Source organism: Schistocerca americana, chromosome 2 (genome assembly GCF_021461395.2).
Source record: "Schistocerca americana isolate TAMUIC-IGC-003095 chromosome 2, iqSchAmer2.1, whole genome shotgun sequence".
NCBI classification, from domain to species: Eukaryota; Metazoa; Arthropoda; class Insecta; order Orthoptera; family Acrididae; genus Schistocerca; species Schistocerca americana.
Window position 1 is genome coordinate 367,077,596 of NC_060120.1, and position 23,504 is coordinate 367,101,099.

The 23,504-nt window shown below is 40.8% G+C and overlaps 1 protein-coding gene across 1 annotated transcript; it reads right to left on the reverse strand.

Moving 5' to 3' along the window:
- Window positions 1–502: 502 nt before the first annotated feature.
- Window positions 503–1,063, reverse strand: LOC124594022 (cuticle protein 21-like). The gene has a single exon (XM_047132374.1). The coding sequence runs from the start codon at window positions 1,061–1,063 to the stop codon at window positions 602–604; it is 462 nt and encodes a 153-aa protein (XP_046988330.1). The 3' UTR covers window positions 503–601.
- Between the last annotated feature and the right edge of the window lie 22,441 nt (window positions 1,064–23,504).

The following is a 23,504-nucleotide window of genomic DNA, read 5'->3' on the forward strand; positions in this document are numbered from 1 at the left end:
TTTAAACGAAGACTAAGTAGCTTTTGTTGATGTTCATCTGATATCCACCTTTCAAGACACTCTCCATTGCATTCAGCTTCTCTTCCAAGTCCATTGTTGTCTCTGAAATAATTACAGTGTCATCGCCAAAGCCCAAAGTTTTTATTCCTTCTCTCCGAACTTCAATCCTACTCCAAATTTGTTTTTGGTTTCGTCACTACTTTGTCAATGTACAGGTTAAATAACATAGACGACAGGCGACAATCCTGTATCACACCTCTCTCAACCACTGCTTCCCTTTGCCTTTGAATAATGCAGAAAATAAATAACAATGTATGTTAAATGTGTCCTGTCTCTGAAAGCCTTTGGAAGTTTTTTTTGTCAACAATCACTATCGCTATCTAATACTATCACCCCTCAAAGGGTGTACCTTTCCTCCTGACTCCCTCTGTATGTATTTTGCGTAGTAAGACAAAACCATATTTCATCTTAAAAGGAAATTAGTGTTACAGTAGAGAGAAAAGACGTTTGTAACTGTTTTTATATTACACATTCCAGGTACACTGATAAATATGGCTTTGTACATAGTATTTATATGAATACATGTTGACTGGAGAGATTTTTAATGCAGGTAGGCCTTTCCGTAGGCCAGCGCAGGGGCGGCAGCGATGGCGGGGGCGGCGTGCACGCCGGCCTCCTTGTGCACGACGGCGTTGAAACCGTTGACGGGGTCAGCCGTGTAGTCGACAACGCGGATGGAACCGTCGGGCTCGGCCACGCTGTAGCTGCCCTGGACGACGTCACCGTCGCGGGATTCCTGCTGGCTCTTGGAGTCGCCGGTGATGGCGTCAGACACGCTGTACCCGTAGCTGTACTGCGGGTACGGGTCGTACTCGGCGGCGACGGCAGCGGGGGCGGCTGCAACGGCCCTCACAGCGGGGGCGGCGTAGGCCACGGGGGCGGCATAGGCGCGGGCAGCGATGGCAGGCCCGGGGGCGACGACGGCGGGGGCGCCCAGGTAGCCGGCGCGGGCCACAGCCACGAGGGCGGCGAGGACGATCAGCTGCGACAGAGAACAGCACATCTCAAAATACAGGTCGATTACTTCAAGTTCCACGTCCTTAATCACAGCTCTTCTAGTGATTCATTCATCTTAATAATACATCCCGCGTTTGTGCGGGATGTAAGGAGCCACCAATATTTTCCACGTAAAATGGTTTCCAAAAATGTAACAGAATACGTAACTAAGTGATAAGATACATTAAGCGTCCGCATGCGTGCATGTCCCAAGGAACATTGCATAGTACTTCATAACAACACAAACACAGCAATAGTGTAAAAAAAAAACAGGACATTCGAAGTCTAAAATACCATGTTTCCTAGAGTCGCTCCTCGTATACGTCAAGACTTATCTTCTGTAAACACTCTCTAAAAGCACATACACCACCGAGCGAGACTACAACAATTATGACATCGAAGTAAAAAGTAACAGTGCAAAATGCAGTTAATTAATTGTTACGTTCTACCTCTAGTAGTGCTGGAAGCAGAACGTAAATAAATTGCGTATGGATAATTACCTTTTGTCTTCTTATCAAACGCAATCGCTGAAGAACAAGACGTTGGGAAATTTCTTTCCGATGAAATCTCCTCTGATATGACACTCTATCTGATGTACAGACTACAGCTTTTGTCTAGAATTTCGTCTCGAATTTGAATAGTTCACTCCACGTCTGTCTCCTAAGAAACCACCTGTCTTCTACCACACGGGATTACTCAGTACTACTTGTAATAATAATGTTGCTGACCATATAGCGCAGCGATAAATTTGATACTTCACTTACTAACTTCATAACTACTTTCTTTCGATTTACGCTGGAACTGACAGAGTAAATATGTCTCCAATAGTACAGGAAATATCTTGAGCACATTTATCTGATTATCGTTACACATGAAGCAGGATAACAAAACTTATTATGCCTACTATTTGGTTGACTTACTGATAGCCATTCTCAGTAACGTTTTTTGCCCACAACTAGCCTGAGGTAAAATTTGTATATTTCTCTAACTCATTGTTTTCCTTCCGCATACATAACGCCTTCTGTGTTCGAAAACAGTCAAATGTACTAATAAGGAACATTGTAATATTCTGCGCTCATTCCGTAGTTGTTGAAGTCAGATCTCTTGGTGACAGTCGTATAATTAGGGTATAGGTAACTCGTAACATTCATATATTGGAAAAAATATTCATTTTGTTTTGCACTTATTGGGAATGTTTATTTTTGACTCATTAAGTCTGCTACGAGTGTAAAATATTTTCTTTGGGAATTTTATTACCTATATCGTCAAAGCTGCTCGCGTTTTTGATTAAATCATAATGAAGAATATTATTCAAATGGTTCAAATGGCTCTGAGCACTATGCGACTTAACTTCTGAGGTCACCAGTCGCCTAGAACTTAGAACGAATTAAACCTAACCAACCTAAGGACATCACACACATCCTGGCCCGAGGCAGGATTCGAACCTGCGACCGTAGCGGTCGCTCGGTTCCAGACTGTAGCGCCTAGAACCGCACGGCCACTCCGGCCGGCCAAGAATATTATTCGATGTTACATTAAATCGGTAACATTTCAACACTGCTAGCTTAACGATATTTCAGAATGTGTACACTTCCCGTAGTTAACGCAGTGGACTCGAAGTAGTGGTCAAATACACGTTCGGCCATACTCATTTAGACATGTGGTTTACTAGACCACTTCCTAAGAATTCTAATTTTTTCGACAAGGACACCGTTCATAACTTACGCCGTTCGTGATCAATTCGAGCTAAACTTTTAAGTCGCCAGATTTCTAGAATTTACAGCTGTGCTACTATATTCATTTGGTTCGCTTATATCACTGGAGCACCAATTTTTGTATTATTGCTTATGTGCTACAGTTGAAGGCCCAATTAGAAATGCTAATGATCCACGTCTCTGAGAGTAAAGAATGAAAGTATGGTATCGTAGTAATGTCGATCGAGTGATGAGGAAGCGTAGAAACTACTGAACCAGATGGAGCGATAGTTAGCACACTAGAGTCGCATTCGCGAGAATAACAGTTCAGATCCGCTTCCGGCTATCCTAGTTCAGGTTTTCCATTATTTACCTAAAGCGCTCCGATCAAAGTTCGGGGTAATTCCTATGAAAGGGTAAGGCCGATTTCCTTCCCCATCCTTGCAATAATCGGAGCTTTTGCTCGTCTCTAATGACCTCGACGTCGACGGTACGTTAAACCCTAATCTTCCCCCTTCCTCCGTAGAAAGCAAACAATGGTGTGTAAAATCAGAAATCATGGTTCATTTATCCACTGGAAAACTTAATAATGAACTCCGCCTACTCTCTTATCAGAAGAGTTATACCAAGTCACTTTGTTTTTATGAGTCATGATTTCGTCATCAGGGCCTTAGTTCTTACGTAAAAATCTTCATGACGATGCCAACACGCCAGAAACGCATATATTTGGAATTTGTTATTTCCTTTTGTAAAGTCACTATAGCTACAATTACATTTGTATACAGCAGCGAAATATTAGCAGTCACCTGTGTCTGAAGACTACCGAATTCAAACAAAGCTCCGCAAGAAACACTCTTAACTATGTTCACCAATTTCGTCGTAGATCGTTCCGCAAGTGACAGCTGGTTACGATGCTCGGTATCTAAATGTGTAGCACAATTTAGTGTATGAGTACATTAAAGAAGACAGCACTTCACACCAAGTGACTATCAGCACATGACGGTTCAGTGTCTCACCTTGCAGGTCATGTTCGCGGAGTGGGTCTTCAGCGTGGAGTGCCGACCCAGCTCCCGGTCACGGCTTTTATACCAGCCTCGCCGGCTGCGACCCCGTCAGACAGGATTCGAACAGGGGCTGCCGGGCCCTTGCCAAATCGCATAAACAACCGATGGGGCGTGTGCCAAAGCGATATTACACACGCCTAAAATATAAGTCGGCTGACCCAGTGGGTCACGAGTGCGACTGCAGCAGACACGTATATAAGCGTGCATTCATTCGTCGTCGTGCAACTTCTGACTGGGTGCCTACGTATGAACATTTCTTGTACTTCGGTGAGGTATGCAAAGCATCTCATCACTTCAAATAATAGTTTCAAAGTCCGTGAAAATACTTTGTTAGAGTATTTTCTAATTTAAACTTGACATCTAATCCGAAAATAAATCGAGAAACCTATCATTTACTCCTTCATTCAGTTGAAAAAGTATCTGAACAAAATACAAAACCTTAATTAACAACCTGCGAACTTCGCTTTGAAGAAGCAGCGCATCGTATCACCCAGTCAGATTTTAGAAGTACATACTGCGTTGTGCCTCGAAACACTTAGGTGAAGCGTTTACGAAGACTCACATTCTCTGAAAATCGTCTTCGTATCTCTTCAACATTGGACTGCACTAATGGTAGTGAAAACCTACTGCTTGTGCGTAGCACACCAAGACGATAGCGAAAGCAATCCGTAAAAAAAATAAAAAAAATAAAAAGTGTAATAAAATATTTAACAACTGTTTTTCACTAAACATCTTAACAGATTAAAATTATGTGCCGGTCGGGGCCTGGGGCACGATCAATGTGGGATGTACGACGAACATATCCACACATCCGTTAGGACAGTAAAGCGAAATCTGGCTACAGCAGCACACGACCGACGTGAGTGCCTTTGCTAATGCCACGATATTACCTGCAGTGCCTCTCCTGGGCTCGTGACCATATCGATTGGACCCTAGACTACTGGAAAACCGTAGCCTGGTCAGATGAGTCCCGATTGCAGTTGGTAAGAGCTGATGGCAGGGTTAGAGTGTGGCGCAGACCCCACGAAGTTATGGACATAAGTTGTCCACAAGGCACTGTGCAAGCTGAGGGTGGCTCCATAATGGTGTGGGCTGTCGTCATATGGATTGTACTGGATCAACAAGTCCAACTAAACCGATCATTCATTGGCTATGGTTATGATCGGCTACTTGGAGACCATTTGCATCCATTCATGGATTTCATGTTTCCAAACAACGATCGAAGTTTATGGATGGCAATGTGCCTTGTCGCCGGGCCACAATTGTTTACGAATGGTTTGAAGAATACTGTGGACAATTCGAGCGAGTGATTTGGCTACACAGATCGCCCGACATGAATCCCATCGCAGATTTATGGGACATAATCGAGAAGTCAGTTCGTGCACAAAATCCTTCATTGGCAACACTTCAGCAATTATGGAATGCAATAGACGGCTCAATCATGGCTCAATATTTCCTCAGAGGATTTCCAACGATTTGTTGAGTACATACCACGTGGAGTTGCTGCACTATGCTGGGAAAAATGAGGTCCGACAGGAAATTAGGAGGTATCCTAAGAGTTTTCTCTCTTCAGTGTACATCTATAACAATGAACTTATCATTTTAGGACTACAGGGTAACATATCCACAACGATGATAGGGTCAGTCATCAGGGTGCATCCTACAGATTAGACATATATCATTGCTTCATCTTTACAGTTTAGCAGTTAGTTGAGAGCTTTACAGCACCTAAAAGGGGTGGCGACGTATTTGTTTACTGCGAGACTTGTTTTAAGCTGGTCAGTTACGTTCTTAATTTCTTTGGTACAGCATGGAGTACTTATAATTTTTCATTACAATATACTCTTTTGCTTTAACCCTTGAACTACCCATGCTAATCTCCGGAGCTGCTTCAAGTAATTCGTTATTGGCTACATGACTGGTATCATTTCTTATTTGCCTGTTTTCTTCAACAATAGAGTCCTGACGCTACTACAATAATGTCCTGGTTTATCTTTTAACTACTGTCCTTATAGATTTAATGCTTTTTCGATGTCTTATTAGTACCATACTTTATTGTTTTCCTTGAGGAAAAAGCTGTTAAAGACAGATAGAAACCCATCTATAAATACATTAAACTTGGAATTGAGATCTGCGTAAATCACTCATCTTTCCTGTCAGCGTCCTGTAAAACTGCCTTGGAACTATTTGTTGCCTGTTTTCTATGATTCCACTTCAGTGCAATCATATGAGGTGTTTGGTATAGATAGTTGTTCATCATCATAGTCCGAAACGCAGTTCACTACTTGACAACCATTTATGACCGTTTAGGAGGGGACCTCGAAAAGCAATTTAAACATTATTATAGCTACCCAGGGAACTTTTATTGAACCCTGCAATGCTGCACAACATTTAAAAGTGACACAGATACTTGATATTGTTTTTAACAGGGCCACCAAATTTCTGCAAACAACAGATACGACGGACCGCTTATATCAGCCGTCTTAAATTACCTTACCTAGAGATCGCGCAATGTAGGCACGATCATGATGGGAAATTACATAGACAACTGAGAGGGCAACCACTGTCTGGACAATAGGGATTTTCCATGTGTTAATAGAAGCTGACGTATATTGCAGGAAGTACAATGTTAACAAACCTCCAAGGCCCTATGGAATCCTTATCAGAGTCTATGCTGATTTTGAGGCTGAGTTAGCCTCTCTGTTAACTATAATCTATCGTAGATCCCTCGAACAAAAATCTGTGCCCAGCAGCTGGAAAAAATCATAAGTCGCACCCATTTACAATTAGAGTTGTAGAAGTGATCGACAGAACTACCATCCATTATCATTGAAGTCGAATTTTGCACATTCTGTGCTCAAACGTATTGAAGTATCTCGAACCAAATGACCGCCTCTATCCCAGCCAGCATGGATTCCGAAAACACCGATCATGTAAAACTCAACTCGAACTTTTCTCACACGGCATACTAAAAGCTTTAGATCAAGCCACTCAAGTAGATGCAGCTCTTCACGATTTCCGAAAAATATCTGAGTCCCTACCATATCGACGCTTATTATTAAAAGTATGATTGTGTTGGGTACCAAGCGAAATTTTAGACTGGATTGAGCATTTTCAGGTAAGGAAAACGCAGCAAATTATCTTGTATGCAGAGTCATCAGCAGATCTATAAGTAACTTCGGGTATACCCAACGGAAGTGTGTTGCTACTCTTGCTGTTCATGTTGTATGTTAATGACCTTGCTGGCAATATTAATACTAACCTCACACGTTTTACAGATGATGCAGTCATCTACGACGAAGTACTGTCTGAAAGAAGCTGCTTCAATATTCAGTCAGACCTTGAAAAGATTTCAAAGAGGTGCAAAGATTTCAGCTTGCTTTAAATGCTCAGACATGCAATACTGTGTTCTTCTACAACTATAATATTAGTAAGACACATCTGGAATCGTTTAACCAATGCAAATACCTGGGTGTAATACTTTGTAGGAATATGAAATGGAGTGAGCATGTAGGCTTAGTCGTGGTTAAGCAGTGGACAGACTTCGGTTTATTGGTAGAATACTGTGGAAATGCAATCAGTCTACAAAGGAGATTGTTTACAAATCACACAAGCGACCTATCCTAGAATATTTCTCAGGAGGGCAGCATGAATGATCACAGTTTTATTTGGGCCGTGAGAGAGCGTTGCAGTGATGCTGAAGAAACCGAATAGGTAGACTCTTGAAGATGGACGTGAACTGTGCTGAAAAAGCCTTCTTACACAGTTTCAAGAACCGTCTTTAAATGATGACTCTAGAAATATACTACACCGCCTACGTATCACTCTCATAGGGATACTGATCACAAGATTAGATTAATTAGAGCACACACGGATGCATTTAAACATTCGTACTTCTCGGACTCCATAAGTGAATGGAACGGGGAAAAACCCTAATAACTGGAACAGTGGGACGTACCCTCTGCCATTCACTTCGCGGTGATTTGCAGAGTATAGCTGTAAATGTAGATAACAGTGCGCAGTCTACAGCCGGGCGCGAATGAGACAACGGCCAAAGAGACCATAACCCAGCCTACGCAGATTGAAATTATGAAAAATATTAAAAACGAAGTTCAGTTCTGATCTGTAATTGGCTTTATAAAGATCTTAGCTCCCAGCTAGGCCAGAAGTAAGCTGAATTTAAAGCGACTTGTTTGTAACTGCCATGAATCAAATATAGTCAGCGTTTTAAATGGGCATTACTGTAATAATTCATATGAATATATTGTGTTGAATTTAACTTGTGGTGACTGGGATCTGCAGTGGAGACTCTAATGGAGGTCCGATGGATTAATAAGGTGATCTGCGAGTCATTTTAAAGTCAGTATAATCGTTCTTATGGAGAGTGAGAATATCATACGAAAGTTATACTGTTTCTGTTCTGTTTAAGTGAATTATTCTTAGAAATTGGTGGTTTTTTCTCAAGAATCGTAAAACTCATGCTCGTTGTCTACAATTTCTGAGCAGCCAGGCAAAGTTATTCTTCGGGTTTCGATTTCTGTCGCGAGATAGCAATATTACAGGGTTAATTGTTCAGTCCTTATATTCGCATGGCACGTTCCTAGGCCATTACTTGCACTCGATGTGCCTAGGTGCCCACGGGCCAATTGGTCGACACTCCACGTCCTCCCAAGAGTAGTAAGCTCCTGAAGGATGGCTAGGTATATTTTATAGAGAGGGTCCGAGAGGAGCTGGGAGTTTGGTCGACGGTGGACGACGAAGTAGGTCGACGGCGGGTGTAGCCTCCATATGCTGGTGGACGTCCGCAGCTGGTGAGGGGTGCAAGAGCAGCCGGCGGCGAAGGGCGGTCAGTGCTGAGTAGAGATGCTCTCTACCAAGACTACGATTCGGTCGTTTTCTCCTGGTAGTATTGGTAGCAGTGGTAGGGAATGAAAGATGTATAACAGAGAAGCTTGGAGCTCACGACTTCTCTCTGTTATTGTGTTACTTCCTTTGTTTTGCGCATAATTAAAACCACACAACATTTAGTGTGACTCCATTGTGTATTCTATATCCTTACAAAACACAAATTTCATTTTATAAGTAATAAAAATTAATTCATCTCGTAACTTCTGAGTTTTTATGTAACCAGAGGAATTACTTTAAATGTAAGAACAGTTTACATCCACAAACGTAAAAAGTCTTTATTATTATGGGTTTTTTTTTTTTGGTACTAAGTAGGACGTACTTCATCATGATTAAAGGCGAGAGTTTCCTGTTATTACTTAGAAGGGCGAAGTGGTTTATAAACAACAGGAACATGTTTTACATAAGCTTGACGAAATACCGAACTGATTTTTCAAAGGTTTTGGTTTTTTTTAGTTTTAATCTTTTCTGAGGAAATTACGTTTTCTGGCCCTATATGTTAATTTTTTTTTCCTACGACATCCCTCTATTAGAAGTTACATTTTTGAATAAAGCCTGAATTAAATACTGACAATTTCAATTTTGCTTTAAACACCCTTTATTTTTAAGTAACTGGCAAAACTTTCCACAAATTACGCTGCCCTTTATGCCCTGAAGCGCCAAAGAAACTGGTATAGACACGCGTATTCTAATACAGAGATATTTAAACAGGCAGAATACGGCCCCGCGGTCGGCAACAACTGTCTGGCGCAGTTGTTAGCTCGGTTACTGCTGCTACAATGGTAGCCTATCAAGATTTAAGTGAGTTTGAACATTGTGTTATAGTCGGCGCACGAACGATGGGACACAGTATCTCCGAGGTAGCGATGGAGTGGGGATTTTCCCGTAAGATCATTTCACGAATGTACCACGAATATCAGGAATCCGGTAAAACATCAAATCTCCGACATCGCTGCTGCCGGAAAAAGATCTTGCAAGAACGGGACCAACGACGAACACAGTGACAGAAGTGCAACCCTTCCGCAAATTGCTGCAGATTTCAGTGCTGGGCCATCAACAAGTGTCAGCGTGCGAACGATTCAACGAAACATTATCCATATGGGCTTTCGGAGCAGAAGGCCGACCCGTGTACCCTTGATGGCCGCACGACACAAAGCCCTACGCCTCGACTGGGCCCTTCACCGACATAGTATTGTTGATGACTAGAAACGTGCTGCCTGCTCAGACGAGTCTCGTTCAAAATTGTAACGAGATGATGGACGTGTACAGGTGTGGAGACCACCTCATGAATCCATTGACCCTGCATGTTAGAAGGGGGCTGTTCAAGCTGGTGGAGGCTCTCTAATGGTGTGGGGCGTGTGCAGTTGGAGTGATTTGGGACCTCTGATACGTCTAGATAGGACTCTGACAGGTGACGTGTACGTAGGCATCCTGTCTGATCGCCTGTATCCTTTCACGTGCATTGTGCATTCCGACGTACTTGGGACACCCCACACGTCCAGAATTGCTACGGAGTGGCTCCAAGAACACTCTTCTGAGCTCAAACACTTCTGCTGGCCACCAAACTTCCCAGATATGACATTACTGAGCTTATCTGGGATGCCTTCCAACAGCCCTGCAGGATTCATGGTTCATGGTATCACTTCCCTCCATCACTGCTTCAGACATTAATCGAGTCCATGCCATGTGGTGCTGCGGCGTTTCTGCGTGCTCGCTGAGTCCCTACACGATATTAGGCTTGTATATCAGAAAACCAGCAACCACACCGCTCGGCATGCGACTTAGTTTAAAGGGCTCCGTATATGCTGAATGTTGAAGTTTTCAATTTTGTTTTTCATTGATCTCAATCTACAGAATTTCCCCTTTAAAATGATATACACTGAAGAGTTAAAGAAACTAGTACACCTGCCTAATATCGTATAGAGTCGCTGCGAGCACGCAGAAGTGCCGCAACACGACGTGACATGGACTAGACAAAATCTAAAGTAATGCTGGAGGTCATTGACACCATGAAACCTGCAGGGCTGTCCATAAACCCATAAGAGTGCAAAGGAGTGGCGATCTCTTGTGAACAGCACCTTGCAAGACATGTCTGGGGAGTTTGCTGGCCAGCAGAGGTGTTTAAACTCAGAAGAGTGTTCCTAGAGCCGCTCTGTAGCAATTCTGGGCTTGTGGAGTGTCACATTGCTCTGTTGGAATTGACCAAGTCCGTCGCAATGACATGAATGGATGCAGGTGACCGGACAGGATGCTTAAGTACTTGTCACCTGCCAGAGTCGTATCTAGACGTATCAGGGGTCCCGTATCACTCCAACTGTACACGCCCCACACCATTACAAAGTCTCCACCTGTTTGAACAGTCCTATGCTGACATGCAGGGTCCATGATTCATGAGCTTGTCTCCACATCCGAAAACGTCCTTCCGCTCGATACAATTTGAAACGAGACTCGTCCGACCAGGCAACATGTTTCCAGTCATCAACATTCCAGTGTCGGTGTTGACGGGCCCAGGCAAGGCGTAAAGCTTTGTGCTGTTCAGTCATCAAGGGTACATGGGTGGGCCTTCGGCTCCGAAAGCCCATATCGATTATTTTTCGTTGAATGGTTTGCACGTTGACACTTGTTGATGGTTCAGCACTGAAATCTGCAGCAATTTTCGGAAGAGTTGCGCTTCTGTCACGTTGAACGATGCTCTTCAGTCGTCGGTGGTCCCGTTCTTGCAAGATATTTTTCCGGCCACGGCAATGTCGAAGATTTGATGTTTTACGGGATTCCTAATATTCACGGTACACTCGTGCAAATGATTGCACGGGAAAATCCCCAATTCATCGCTATTTCGGCTCGTGCGCCGACTATAATACCACGTTCAAATTCACTTAAATCCTGATAACCTGCCATTGTAGCAGCAGTAACCGATCTAACAACTTCTCCAGACACTTGTCTTATATAGGCGTTGCCGACCGCAGCGTCGTCTTCTGCTTGTTAGCATCCCTCTGTATTTGAATATGTATGCCTATACCAGTCGCTTTGGCGCTTCATTGTGCGTATTAATTCCTTACTTCTGGTTTATTAATTCATTTAATCATAACATTGTGTGAGCATGACCATTTTCCAAGAATCTGAACGAAGAAAGTATGATTCGCCAGTTACGTAGGAGATGGGGATTGAAAAGCTTTCAAAGCAGCTGACGAAGAGAAGCCGTACGGAGAAAACGTTGATATCACTAAACCGGAGTGCATAGGTCGTGTACAAAAGCGAATGAGTACAAGGCTGCAACGACTGAAAACTGCATGCAAGGGAAAGAAAATAGATGACAGAGGAGTAGGTGGTGTGAGTAGACTCACAAAATCTGTCGTAGACAAAATCTAAAATTATTATGCTGTGGCAATCAGGCAAAATGTGAGTAGCGTAGAAGACTGTGAGGAGCGTAGATGATATGAGAAGAGCTATATGGGCAGTTTTGATTTTCCTATTTTGTAAATCTCAAAGAATATAGAGCCTAACTTACACAGAAAAATGTAGACAGTTTCTTATTTTGATGTCAACTTTTTTCAGAAATAAGTATTATCTTAAAAATAACCGAATTTATATAAATCCTTCTGTTAAAATGGTTAGAAACGTGTAACCTACAAGCCACATTTTTTACAAATTTTTATTCCCAAAAATTTCTGCTTAAGGAACTCTTTCTCACGAACAAATTTTACATTGTTTAAGATAGGGATTACCAACCTGCTCAGACTCCCATAAGACGAATAAGAACGTACAATTAATTTGAACATAATGGAGAGAGACGAAAGTGATAAAAAGAACATAATATAGACCCAGAATGAAACCAGAAGTGATAAGTCAACTGATGAGACTGTAAGGAATGAGGTAGACATGGATGTATGTGACAATACGTCAACAAAACCGTAGATGGAGGGCTGGAGTAAAAATAGTAACAACTGAGGAAGAGGGGCCACCTGACTGGTTTCGGGAAATGACAAGGATCCTTTGAATATTTAGAAGTGATATAAAAGCTGATTACCAATCTCTTAAGAAATACCGTGAATCTAAAGTGGACTAAAATATTAAAGAGTTAAGTAAAGATTTAAGTGTGAAGTTCTATTCCGGTACTGCTGTGCTGAAGACTGATAATAACGAAATGAGAGTAAAGTTAGAAGCTAATACGTCGAAGTTAGATAATTTAGAAACTAATTATGTAATTTTAAAATCTGATATGGAAGCCTGCATTCAAGGAATCATATCGAAAAAACAAATGAATTAAAAGGGGAAATCATTCACAGAGTAAAGGCCGTGAAACGGAGGTATTATCCCTTAGGAAGACTAAGCAATGATTGAATGAAACGCTGGAGGAAGTCAAAACCTACAGATTAAATAATGTTACGGGTGTAAAAAGGGGGTCAATTCGAGACTCAGGAATTAAAATGACATAATTTTTCACCCTAGGACCCGTCAGGTGAGCTACATCTAGTGATATGCGTAAAGTCATTTTAAGGCGCAATCCATTCAGGATGAATAGAGGGTAGGAAAAGTAGGTCTGGATTTGGTTTCTTCGCCGTATGGGGTTTTATACACCAAGAAATTTATAAGACCTTCGATGAGTTTCAGATAACTTTCAAAAATCGTTTCTCATTACAGGGTGTTCAAAGCCGGTTAAGTCTCGAAATATTAGACCCTGGGAGCTATACTAATTAGTATGGCGGCCTGCGGCCTTATTTCGCAACGTATATGAATCTATTGAAATATTTGAATGATCCTCTGAGCTGCAAATACGTGGCACGAATATTAGTAACTCGTCTACCCTACCATGTCAAAGAAAAAGTTATTACTAAAGATATAAGTCATACTCAAGGGTTATTGAACTGTTATGAAATACTATATACTGCAAAAGTCACTACTAATATTTTATTAGGACAACATTTTTCGGCAGCATGCTGCCATCATCAGGTGCAGTTACTGTTATCCGATGATTGCAGCGTGCTGCCTAACTCGACGCGCTAATAAAATGTTAGTAAAATGTGACTGTTGCAGTGTATATTACATCACAAAAATCTTACAATACAGTCGTAGTCCCAAAATAACAATCATGTAACACGTATAAATTTAAGTTGTTGGATTAGTTGGACCAGTTAGGTGGTTTGGAGAACAGTAGGCCCAACACAGGGTTCCATATTGTATGTTGAGTCGTAATGGACTTTCCTGGGAGCCTGGTCAGAGAAACCAATGTTCGAACAGAAAGACATGACTAACAATCACTATCAGTCTGACGGATTACCAGGAAATTGTGAAGGAGTATTAGATAATAAATCATATACTAAAAAAATAAATTTCAGGTGGGCAATAACGATTATCGAATTCCTAGAGGGGAATCATAGGATATGAAAGGAAACAGGAAAACTGGGGCGAGTGTCACTGTCCCAGACAGTTACGTCAGTAGTAGCTACAATTGAAGAGATTTTCGGACCTCAAGGAAGTGGCGCGCGAGCTGTGTGTGGGGTGGAGATGGCCTGTGTATATTGCCCTGACCCGGAAGAAGAGCGATGCGTTTCCTGTAGAGTCGACGGGAGGGGAACAAAAATGTCACGAATGGTGTGTGCGTGGGGGAGGGGAGGTGGTGGAGATTGTCCTTACTAAAATCCCGATCGCATGACATGAAACAATTATTTAGTTGCGTTAATCACATTATCACAAAATTCATTTATCTTGTTACTTACCTGAGGTGAAATTGCTGTTTCTTTATCTCGGTACTGTTAAAGAGCTGTCACTGTTAGGGTGAGAGGTAGCTCACGTTTGGATTGGAGTGCGCCGCACCTTCAGTTGTCAAGAATCATCTGTTAGGTTAAGCCAGTCAAAGACGATCGCTGGATCTACGACCTAAAACGTGGTAAACCATTAGTGCTGGGTAATCACGGGATTGCGATAAATACTACCAGGGCATGGCAAATACGATGAATTACATTATTTAATAACCTTATTTAACTTTTGTGGGAGGGAAGGATTATTTAGTTGCGGACATAGTACGTTTTATTTGGAAGCCACACCAGTATTAGATTATATACCAAAGGTTGTTGCATTGCATAGTGTTGGTTACTACTGAATATTTAATTAACCTTGTAATTAAGTTCCTACTGCGAAGCATTTGAAGTATTAGATAAATGTTGGAATTAGCCAATGTAGTATGTTGGACGATGTTTTCGTGGGAGACTACACCAAACACGAGTTGATTTAAATTTTGTGAAAAAGATTGCGATTACAACTACGTTAGGAATTATTTTACATGATTTGTCTATTGAGTGGTAGTGTCAAAAGTAGCAGTGAATAATGAAGAGTGACTTATAGCATTGAGAAAGGGGTTCCCAAACACTTACGCTGATAATGAATTAACTAAGGGAAACGAAATGCCGTAATTACTTAGAAATAAGTTCGTGATTAATTAAAATAATAAGGAATCGCGAATAACTATCATGTAAGCTCATAAATCAATTGATTGAACTAATGATAATCATTGTCGCGAGGCTTGAATAAAATTACTCTCGGTCGTGCCTTTGCTGTTGTTACGTTATCTAACTGATATTAGTCCATACAGAGTTAAAGGTGGAAGCATCAATTTTGTACTGAGCCATATGTGCCTATGGTAACTAACGTTTGCAATTATCTAGATCTGACAGTGTATTTGGCTCGAGTTATGTAAACTATGTTATATATAATCCGTGGAGGGAATACGAATGAGATGGTGGGTAAATCTGCCAGAATAATTATTTTTTTGTTATTGTGACGTAAATATATCGCTACATACTAATATAAGGAGTTACAATGTAAGAAATCAGGAGTAATATAAAAAGTATATTATGGTGTGTAAGACTTGGGTCCCCGGACACTTAAAGCGAATGAATGATCAGATTTACATAAGGAAACGAAATAGCACTCTTAATTTTGTTACAAGATGTGGACTTAGGATGTAACGCAGGGATTATCTCGTACCTACACTAAGACTGACTACTGATGAAGAGTATTTCAAATAGAGTGTACATATGACAAAGCATTATGTTGTCAAAACTATCGACTAAAGCGTCAGGGTTCGTTTATTGAAGGAACGAATGCATTGTCCAGTTTATATTCATTGACGCTACATGTCGGTTGTCTCCTGTTTGCTTAGTTACCGTCAGATGTTGCAAAACGGTTGCTCGGCAGCAGAAATCATTTTGTGTTCTCGAGTTTGTGAAGTGTGGGCTCGTGATGACAGTGAAAAGACGTTTCAAGTTGTGGTATCAAACTGATCGCTAATGGTATCGACAGTTTGTAGACACAGGAGGTGTGTGTGAAGGAAATAGACCTGGCCGCCCTCGAGTTTCCGACGAAAATATCGCAGGAAGTGAAACCGCTTTCCAACGCAGTCCTACGAAATCAACACATCGTGCCGGTAGGGAGTTACATAGGGCTACAACAACAATTTGGCGTGTTTTGATACGTCGGTGAGTGAATATCTGAATGAAACTCTACCGAGTCGTTGTATTGGTCGTCAAATGGGCGGCAACGTAGGTTGCTACCTCCACGGTCACCGGATTTGACTACCTGTGTCTTTTTCCTGTAGGGTTTTATTAAGGACGACGTTTACGCACAAACACTACCACGGAACCTAGAAGAGTTGAAGAACCGATGAAGTGACGGTGTACCGGCTTATCCGAGTATGGGAGGAATTTGACTGTTGATGTGATACTCTTCGTGTCGTTTGCAGAGGACATAGTGAACATCTGTAATCTAAACCTGAGAGATTCGTAAATATATGTCCCAAGTTGACAGTTGTATGTCTTACAGTTTGATAAATATACGAGTTCGAAATATGCACATACTTTTTGAAACACCCTGTATGCTAAGAAAGACTAATAATGGCTCCATAAGCGAAAGAATGTAGCTATTTACTATTTATCATTTCTGACTTAATTTAATAGAGTTATGATTAAATTGTCAATACTGTTGACCCCTAAGAATGATGACAGTACTGACTAAGCTGTCACCGAGGTGCTCCGTCTAGGCGCCGAGGTATGTGACCGCTTATATCGTCCGTCTTAAATTAGCTTACCCAGACATCGAGGAGGGTAGGCTCGACTTGATGAGAAGTTACATAGACAGCTGAGGCTGTAACCACTGTCTGGCCAAGGCGGATTTTGCATGTGTTAACAGAAGTTAATATGTGTTGCAGAAAGCGTAATGTAAGTTACGGGGTGCCGCTGCTGGTGAACACATGGGTGAACCGAGTAGCTGGTCAGCAGCAGCGTGTAGTCTAGAGCCGGGCAAGGATGAGGCAGGAGCCATAGAGTCAATAACTTCGCTGGCATAGATTGAAGCTATGTGAAATGTTAAAAAAAAAAAGTTCTCTTCTGACCTGTACTAGGCTCTGTAAGGACTTTGCACCCAGCCAGACTTGACTTATATTGAATCCAAAAGGACTTGTTTGTAATTGTCATAAATCTGTGATAGGCAGTGTTTTGGGTGGCGCTTTACTGCAATAATTCAGAACAATATGTTTGTGTTGAATTTAACTTGTGGTGACTGTGATTTGTAGTTGAGACTTTAGTGGAGTTCTGAGGGATTGATATCCTATCAATCTGAAGTCAGGATTGAGTATAACCGCCATTATAGAGAGGGAGAACATAGCACCAAAGTTACATTGTGTTTATTCTTAGAAATTGGTGATTTTTACTCAAGAATCGTAATACTCCTGTTCGCCCTTGCCAATTTCTTAGCATTCAGGCAGTGTTTTTCACTAGGGGCGGGATTAATATCGTGAGATAGCAGATATTATGGTGATAATTATTCAATTCTCATATTCGCGTGGCATCTCCCTAGGTCGCTGACCAGTACTCGTTGTGCTTAGTTTCCTATGGGCCAGGTGGTCGACAAACCAAATCCTCCCAAGAATAGTAAGCGCCCGGAGGATATGTGAGATCCACCATACTGTCGGAACACTTTATTAGTCGTTCAGTTCTTCGATTATAGAAATGTGCTCCTTGGTTAGTGAGCCATTCGAGAACCGCTGTGCGAACGTCCTCGTCGTGGGAGATTCTTTGTCCTCCGATCAACATCACCCACGTCTGTGCGGCGTAGGTGAAATTGTTGGCACCGTTTCATCATGGCTAGACGCTACTTGCTTTCGGTCTATATATCATTAGGGTTTCCCAGTGAATCTGTTTGCAGTTAAAACGTTTTGGCCTCAAGCTTCACACTGTCGCGCGCACTTCAGCTTTGGAGTAGGTTTCCGATCGCCGCGCCGTATCGGTCGTACACTGCGATGCACGTGTTTTCCGTGCCGTAGCAGAAATGTTTCCGCAGGAAACCTGGAACATGTTCTTTCTTCTCACTAAGCGGCACTCTTGTTGTGTAAAGGACTTAGCTTTTGAAAACACGTGTAATTTTCTTTGTGAAGTCCCTACGTGTATCAATGATTAAGGATTTGCCCACAAAAATGTTGTCTTGTCACTGTGCTACTTTTCTGGGTAATTCTGCTGGGAAAATTATCATCAGAACAAGAAGTTGTAAGTGTAAAGTAATATCTCTAAATCGACTCTTTTATCTGATCTTTCAAAAAATAAATGTCAAAATGTCCGTTGGCTATCACTTGCTTTTTTTTGTTTTTGAAGTGTCACAATATTGACTCAAATTTTTGTAACAATATGTTGAGGTATCCCAGTGGAGATCCATACACTGTAATGCCCTTTCCGGTAGCAGCAATTCACAAGCACATGCTTCCAATCGTCTATCTAGACAGAAACTACCGGTGTCAGTAGATTTTATCTAGGTTTCATTATTTACGTACATGATAACTCCTCCTTTCTGCATATTTTCCTCACAAAAAAGAGCTGCTAATTTGTAGTCCTCTATGTTTAACGTATGGATTCCTGTATTTAGATGGTACTCTGAGCAATATAACACTTCAACTTCCTGTTGACATTCTAGATCACATAATCGGATAAGAAGTTGGTAAATGTTGCTCTTTGGTCCTCTAATGTTTTGATGCAGAATGATAGGATTTTTCAGACTAGTTTGTTTTACATGTGACGATTTAAAGCAGCCCAGCGGAAGGAGGCAAAAAAATGGTTCAAATGGCTCTGAGCACTATGGGACTTAACTTCTGAGGTCATCAGTCCCCTATAACTTAGAACTACTTAAACCTAACTAACCTAAAGACATCACACACATCCAAGCCCGAGGCAGGATTCGAACCTGCGACCGTAGCGGTCGCGTGGTTCCAGACTGTAGCGCTTAGAACCACTCGGCCACCCCGGCTGGCGGAAGGAGGCATTCAACGCAAAAATGTTCTTATTGATCAGGAACTCACAAGTACATTAGGAGTCATTCACAATGATTTGCTTAAATAGCAATCGATGCTATACGCAAAATAAACTTACTTAAATCGATTAAAGCTAGAGGGCACTGCTTATAAAAAACAGTCTATTTTTACTTGCCCGCTAAGAGAAAGACTATAACTGATCGTTATAGATGCAAAGTGGAACAAAAATTGTGTGTTAAATGAAACATAACACATCGTTCTATGAATGAAATCATCATCGACGCCAACTAAAATTAAAGAACACGTTAAAAACACTCGGCACGTGCGATGTAATAGTAAGCGTGTTTTTAAATCACAGTGATATTCTTTTGATCCACTTTACGTCAAGAATTAAGACAATCCACTCTCAGGCCGCGACAAATGTTTGTTGTTATGAAAGTGCAAGTCGATATTTCACTTCAATGTTTCAACTGCTGCTTCAGTGCTTTTGTCTCGGGAATTTTCTACCATTCATCACAATATTTGGAGGATGCATTGCATCATTTATCATGTTTCCCAAGGTCAGTGATTTACTGGGCGGCACTAAAGTTTGATCTGATAGAAACCGACCAGGGTCAGCAATTTTTTTTTATTGACGAATAAATAGAAGGATCTGTTCGGCGTTGTGTGCTGACAATGCACAAATACAGCTTCATATGTTCTGTCTGAAGACTGTTCTAAGAGATGTTCACTACTTTTTTAATTTCTTCTTTTTGCTCTCCTTCTTTCGTAACGTATTAGGGATTGTAGTGTGTTACGACATCCACATTTTATTTTGTTAATTATATTTCCACACCTTTCTAGTCGACGCAGTTATCTTCTTCAAATTGGGCTGAGATGTGCAGTATTTTGAACATCGTTCTCACTTCAATATTTCCGTTCCTGTCTATTCTTGTACACCCTGCATCTTTTCCCGTTAAGCTGATTTCTGCTGTCTATGTTCTTTCCTCGTCGATAGATTCCTCCATTCTCTTCTTTGCTAAAAGTATAAGTACTTTTGGTGAACAACGGTCTTCACTTTCTATAAAAGCATAATATAAAGTGTTGTGGGCACATAACAGGAAATTTCACAGACGGTTAATTTAGGGAAACGCAAGTAAAATTGCTGGAACTGAAACCTTGCTGCTAGAAACCGATAAAGGCAGTCTCCAGAACGCTTCTGTGACTTGTTTTGTGATCAAAACCAAGAGCGATTAAGTTCACTGATTCGTCTACCACGTCAGGAATTTGAAGAAAGAGCAAAATATTTTCTGACTCATAGATGAAACATTATTTACTCTCTCCAAAAAGCAGCACTCAGTGAGAAAATTAGGAACTATCAGTTACCGAACCTCCAAAGATCCTAAGGCGCGATATATTAATCAGAATGCATATGGAAAAGAACAAGCCATAATTCATTCCACTTTCACCCGTAAATTGAACGTGAAGCGTACACACTACTTTCGACAGAGTAATAAGCATTGTATGCCACGCCTCCCTTACTCATTTTGAAAGCATTATTATAGATACAAATCGACAAAAAACGTATTTAGTGAACGTAAAGAACATTAGAATGATTCCCACTCGCCTACTTTCCCTCAGGAGTGGTTTTCACTCTTTGTCCCATTCAGTATGTTTCCTCTCCTGTAAGAATATTCATTTCATTTGTTTATGAGTGCACCGAACATAAACACACGCACGCACACACACACAAACACACATCTAAGACCAGTTTTAAGGGAAGTGCTAGGTGACATCGTAAGTCCAATTACGAGAGAAAGGGGAAATGGAAGAGTCAGTGTTGAAGCTCTTTGGCTGTTACAGAAAATGATCGTAGAACAGGCAGATCTAACATAAAATGTATGAGGCTGAATTAATTTATTGTGACATGGTGTACGAAATGTTGACATTAGAAACTAGTTATCGACAACAATAGCTACAAATGTAATGCAGGTTATATGTTTTGGGTATGTGGCTACTTTTAGTACATTTTCAGATTATTTAATAACATAATGACTTCAGTTTAGTAGCAAACATGGTCAAATTACTTATCCACCCCAATTCATGCACTCGGTAAAATGCGTTTAAATTTAACATTGGAAGCAAGACAGTTTTTCTGTTTGCTATAGTACGCTTCACATGCTACTAGTTTTTAATGCTTAATTCAGTTGCAGACCTGAAGGAATTTTTTGTAACGACACATTGCGTCCCTTTCTGACTAACAGACAGGCTTAGTCAAAAGTAATGATTATCGTCTCTTTTCTTTCAATATTTATTTGTATACCTGTGGGTAAACAGTAAAAACTATCTCAACGTTCGCTTTTGTGCTCCAAGAACTTTCTTTTTAATTTATGTGGAACTCCGGAATATTACGTCTTAAAACGTTCGTGGGTGTAAATCTGTAGATTTACTAGTGCAGAGTTCGAGAATTTTTGAAAAAACAAAAAATCAAAATCTAAGGTATTCTCTGATAATTATAACGAATATTTCAGTTTAGAGTATTGTTTTCTGGTTGTTAACACATACATGACGTCAACATTCACAATTGGCTTTACAACGATGCCAATGGCTGGGTATTTAAGTACGTAAGAGACAAGGATGTAGTGGACAAAGTATGTTCAGTAGAGGAGGAAAAAGAAGGCGAGACTGCCAAGGAATCGGATATCATGCACATCGAGGCACTGAAATGCGTTATTTATAGACTGCGAGAGAGCCTAGTATCTTGGTACGATTATCGGACTTAGGCCTCTAGCCAGTCCTGTAAGAAAAGTTAAATAGACTTTTTAATTCCATTTTTAAATGATGATATTCGCTTTTAAAGTGCTACAGTCCTTTTATGAAATTACAAAATTTATTGAGGAAAAATTAAGGTTTTTCCATATGTGAAAACATGTCCCAAGGTACAACATGGTCCTGTACCTACGAACAAATGTTCTACTGAAATTTAAAAGCGTTGCAATCGAGAAAATCTCGTCACTACAGTATTTAAACTACTCTTCATCTACATGATTACTCTGCAGAGGGTTCATCGAACCACCTTTAATGTACTTCAGTATCGTTCCACTCTCGAACAGCGCACGAGAAAAACGAATACTTAAATCTTTACCTTACGAGCACTGACGTCTCTTATTTTATTATGATGATCATTTGTTCCTATTTAGGTGGGACCCAACAAAGTATTTTCACACTTTAAGGAGAAAACTGGTGATTGAAATTTCATAAGATGGTCCTGCCGTAGTGAAAAAAGCCTTTGTTTTCTTGACTGCCACTCTAATTCGCGTATTACATCCGTGAATCCTTTATTTCGCAATATTACAAAACGAGCTGGCTTTATTTGAATTTTTTCGATACCTTCCGTCAATCCCAACTAATGCAGATCCCACACCACACAGCAATACTCAAGAAGAGGGTGGACAAGCGCAGTGTAAGCAATCTCTTTAGTAGATCCGGTATCTTTTCGTAAGTGTTCTGCCAATAAATCGCAGTCTTTAGTTTGCTTTCCCCACAACAGTATCTATGAGATCGTTCCAGTTTATATTATTCGTAATTGCAGTCCCTAAGTATTTAGTTTTGTTTACAGCCTTTAGATTTGTGTGATTTATCGTGTAACTGAAATTTAGTGGAATCCTTTTAGTGCTGATGTGGATGACTTCACACTTATCGTGATTTAGAGTCAACTGCCACTTTTTACACCATACAGATATCTTGACTGAATCATTCTGCAATTCGTTTTGATTATATGATAACATTACAGAACTATAAATGACAGTATCATCTAGCAAACAATCTAAAAGGGCTGCTCAGATTGTTTCCTAAATCGTTAAATCGTTTATGTAGGTCAGGAACAACAGAAGGTCTGGAACACTTCTTTGGTGAACGCCAGATACTACTTTTGTTTTACACGGTGACTTTCTGTCAGACGACACTCCACAGGCAAGCAATTTAATTAGAAGTCACTTGTGAGGAACGGTGTCAAAGCCTTCCGGAAACCTAAAAATATGGAATCAATTTGACGTCCCCTGTCGATAGCATTCATTACTGAGTGAGAATTGAGAAATAGTTGTGTTTCACAAGAACAATGTTTTCTGTGTCTGTGTTGGCTATTCGTCAATAGGTCGTTTTCTTCGAGGTGATTCATAATGTTCGAGCTCAGTATATGTTCCAAAATCCTACCGCATATCAACGTTAGTGATTTGGGTATTTAATTCTGCAGATTACTCATATTTCCTTTCTTAAGTATTGGTGTGACTTTTGCAACTTTCCGATCTTTCGCTACGGATATTTCTACATGCGAGCAGTTGTATATGATTGCTAAATATGGAGTTATTGTATGAGCATAGTCTGAAAAAAAGCGACTAGGTATTACATTATTAGTCTACTAGACACCAATAATCACCACGTGAAATCAAATTAAGCAGATGTATTATCAGTAACCGGTTAGACGTTCGATGCATGTTGAAACTGAATCTGTTGGAA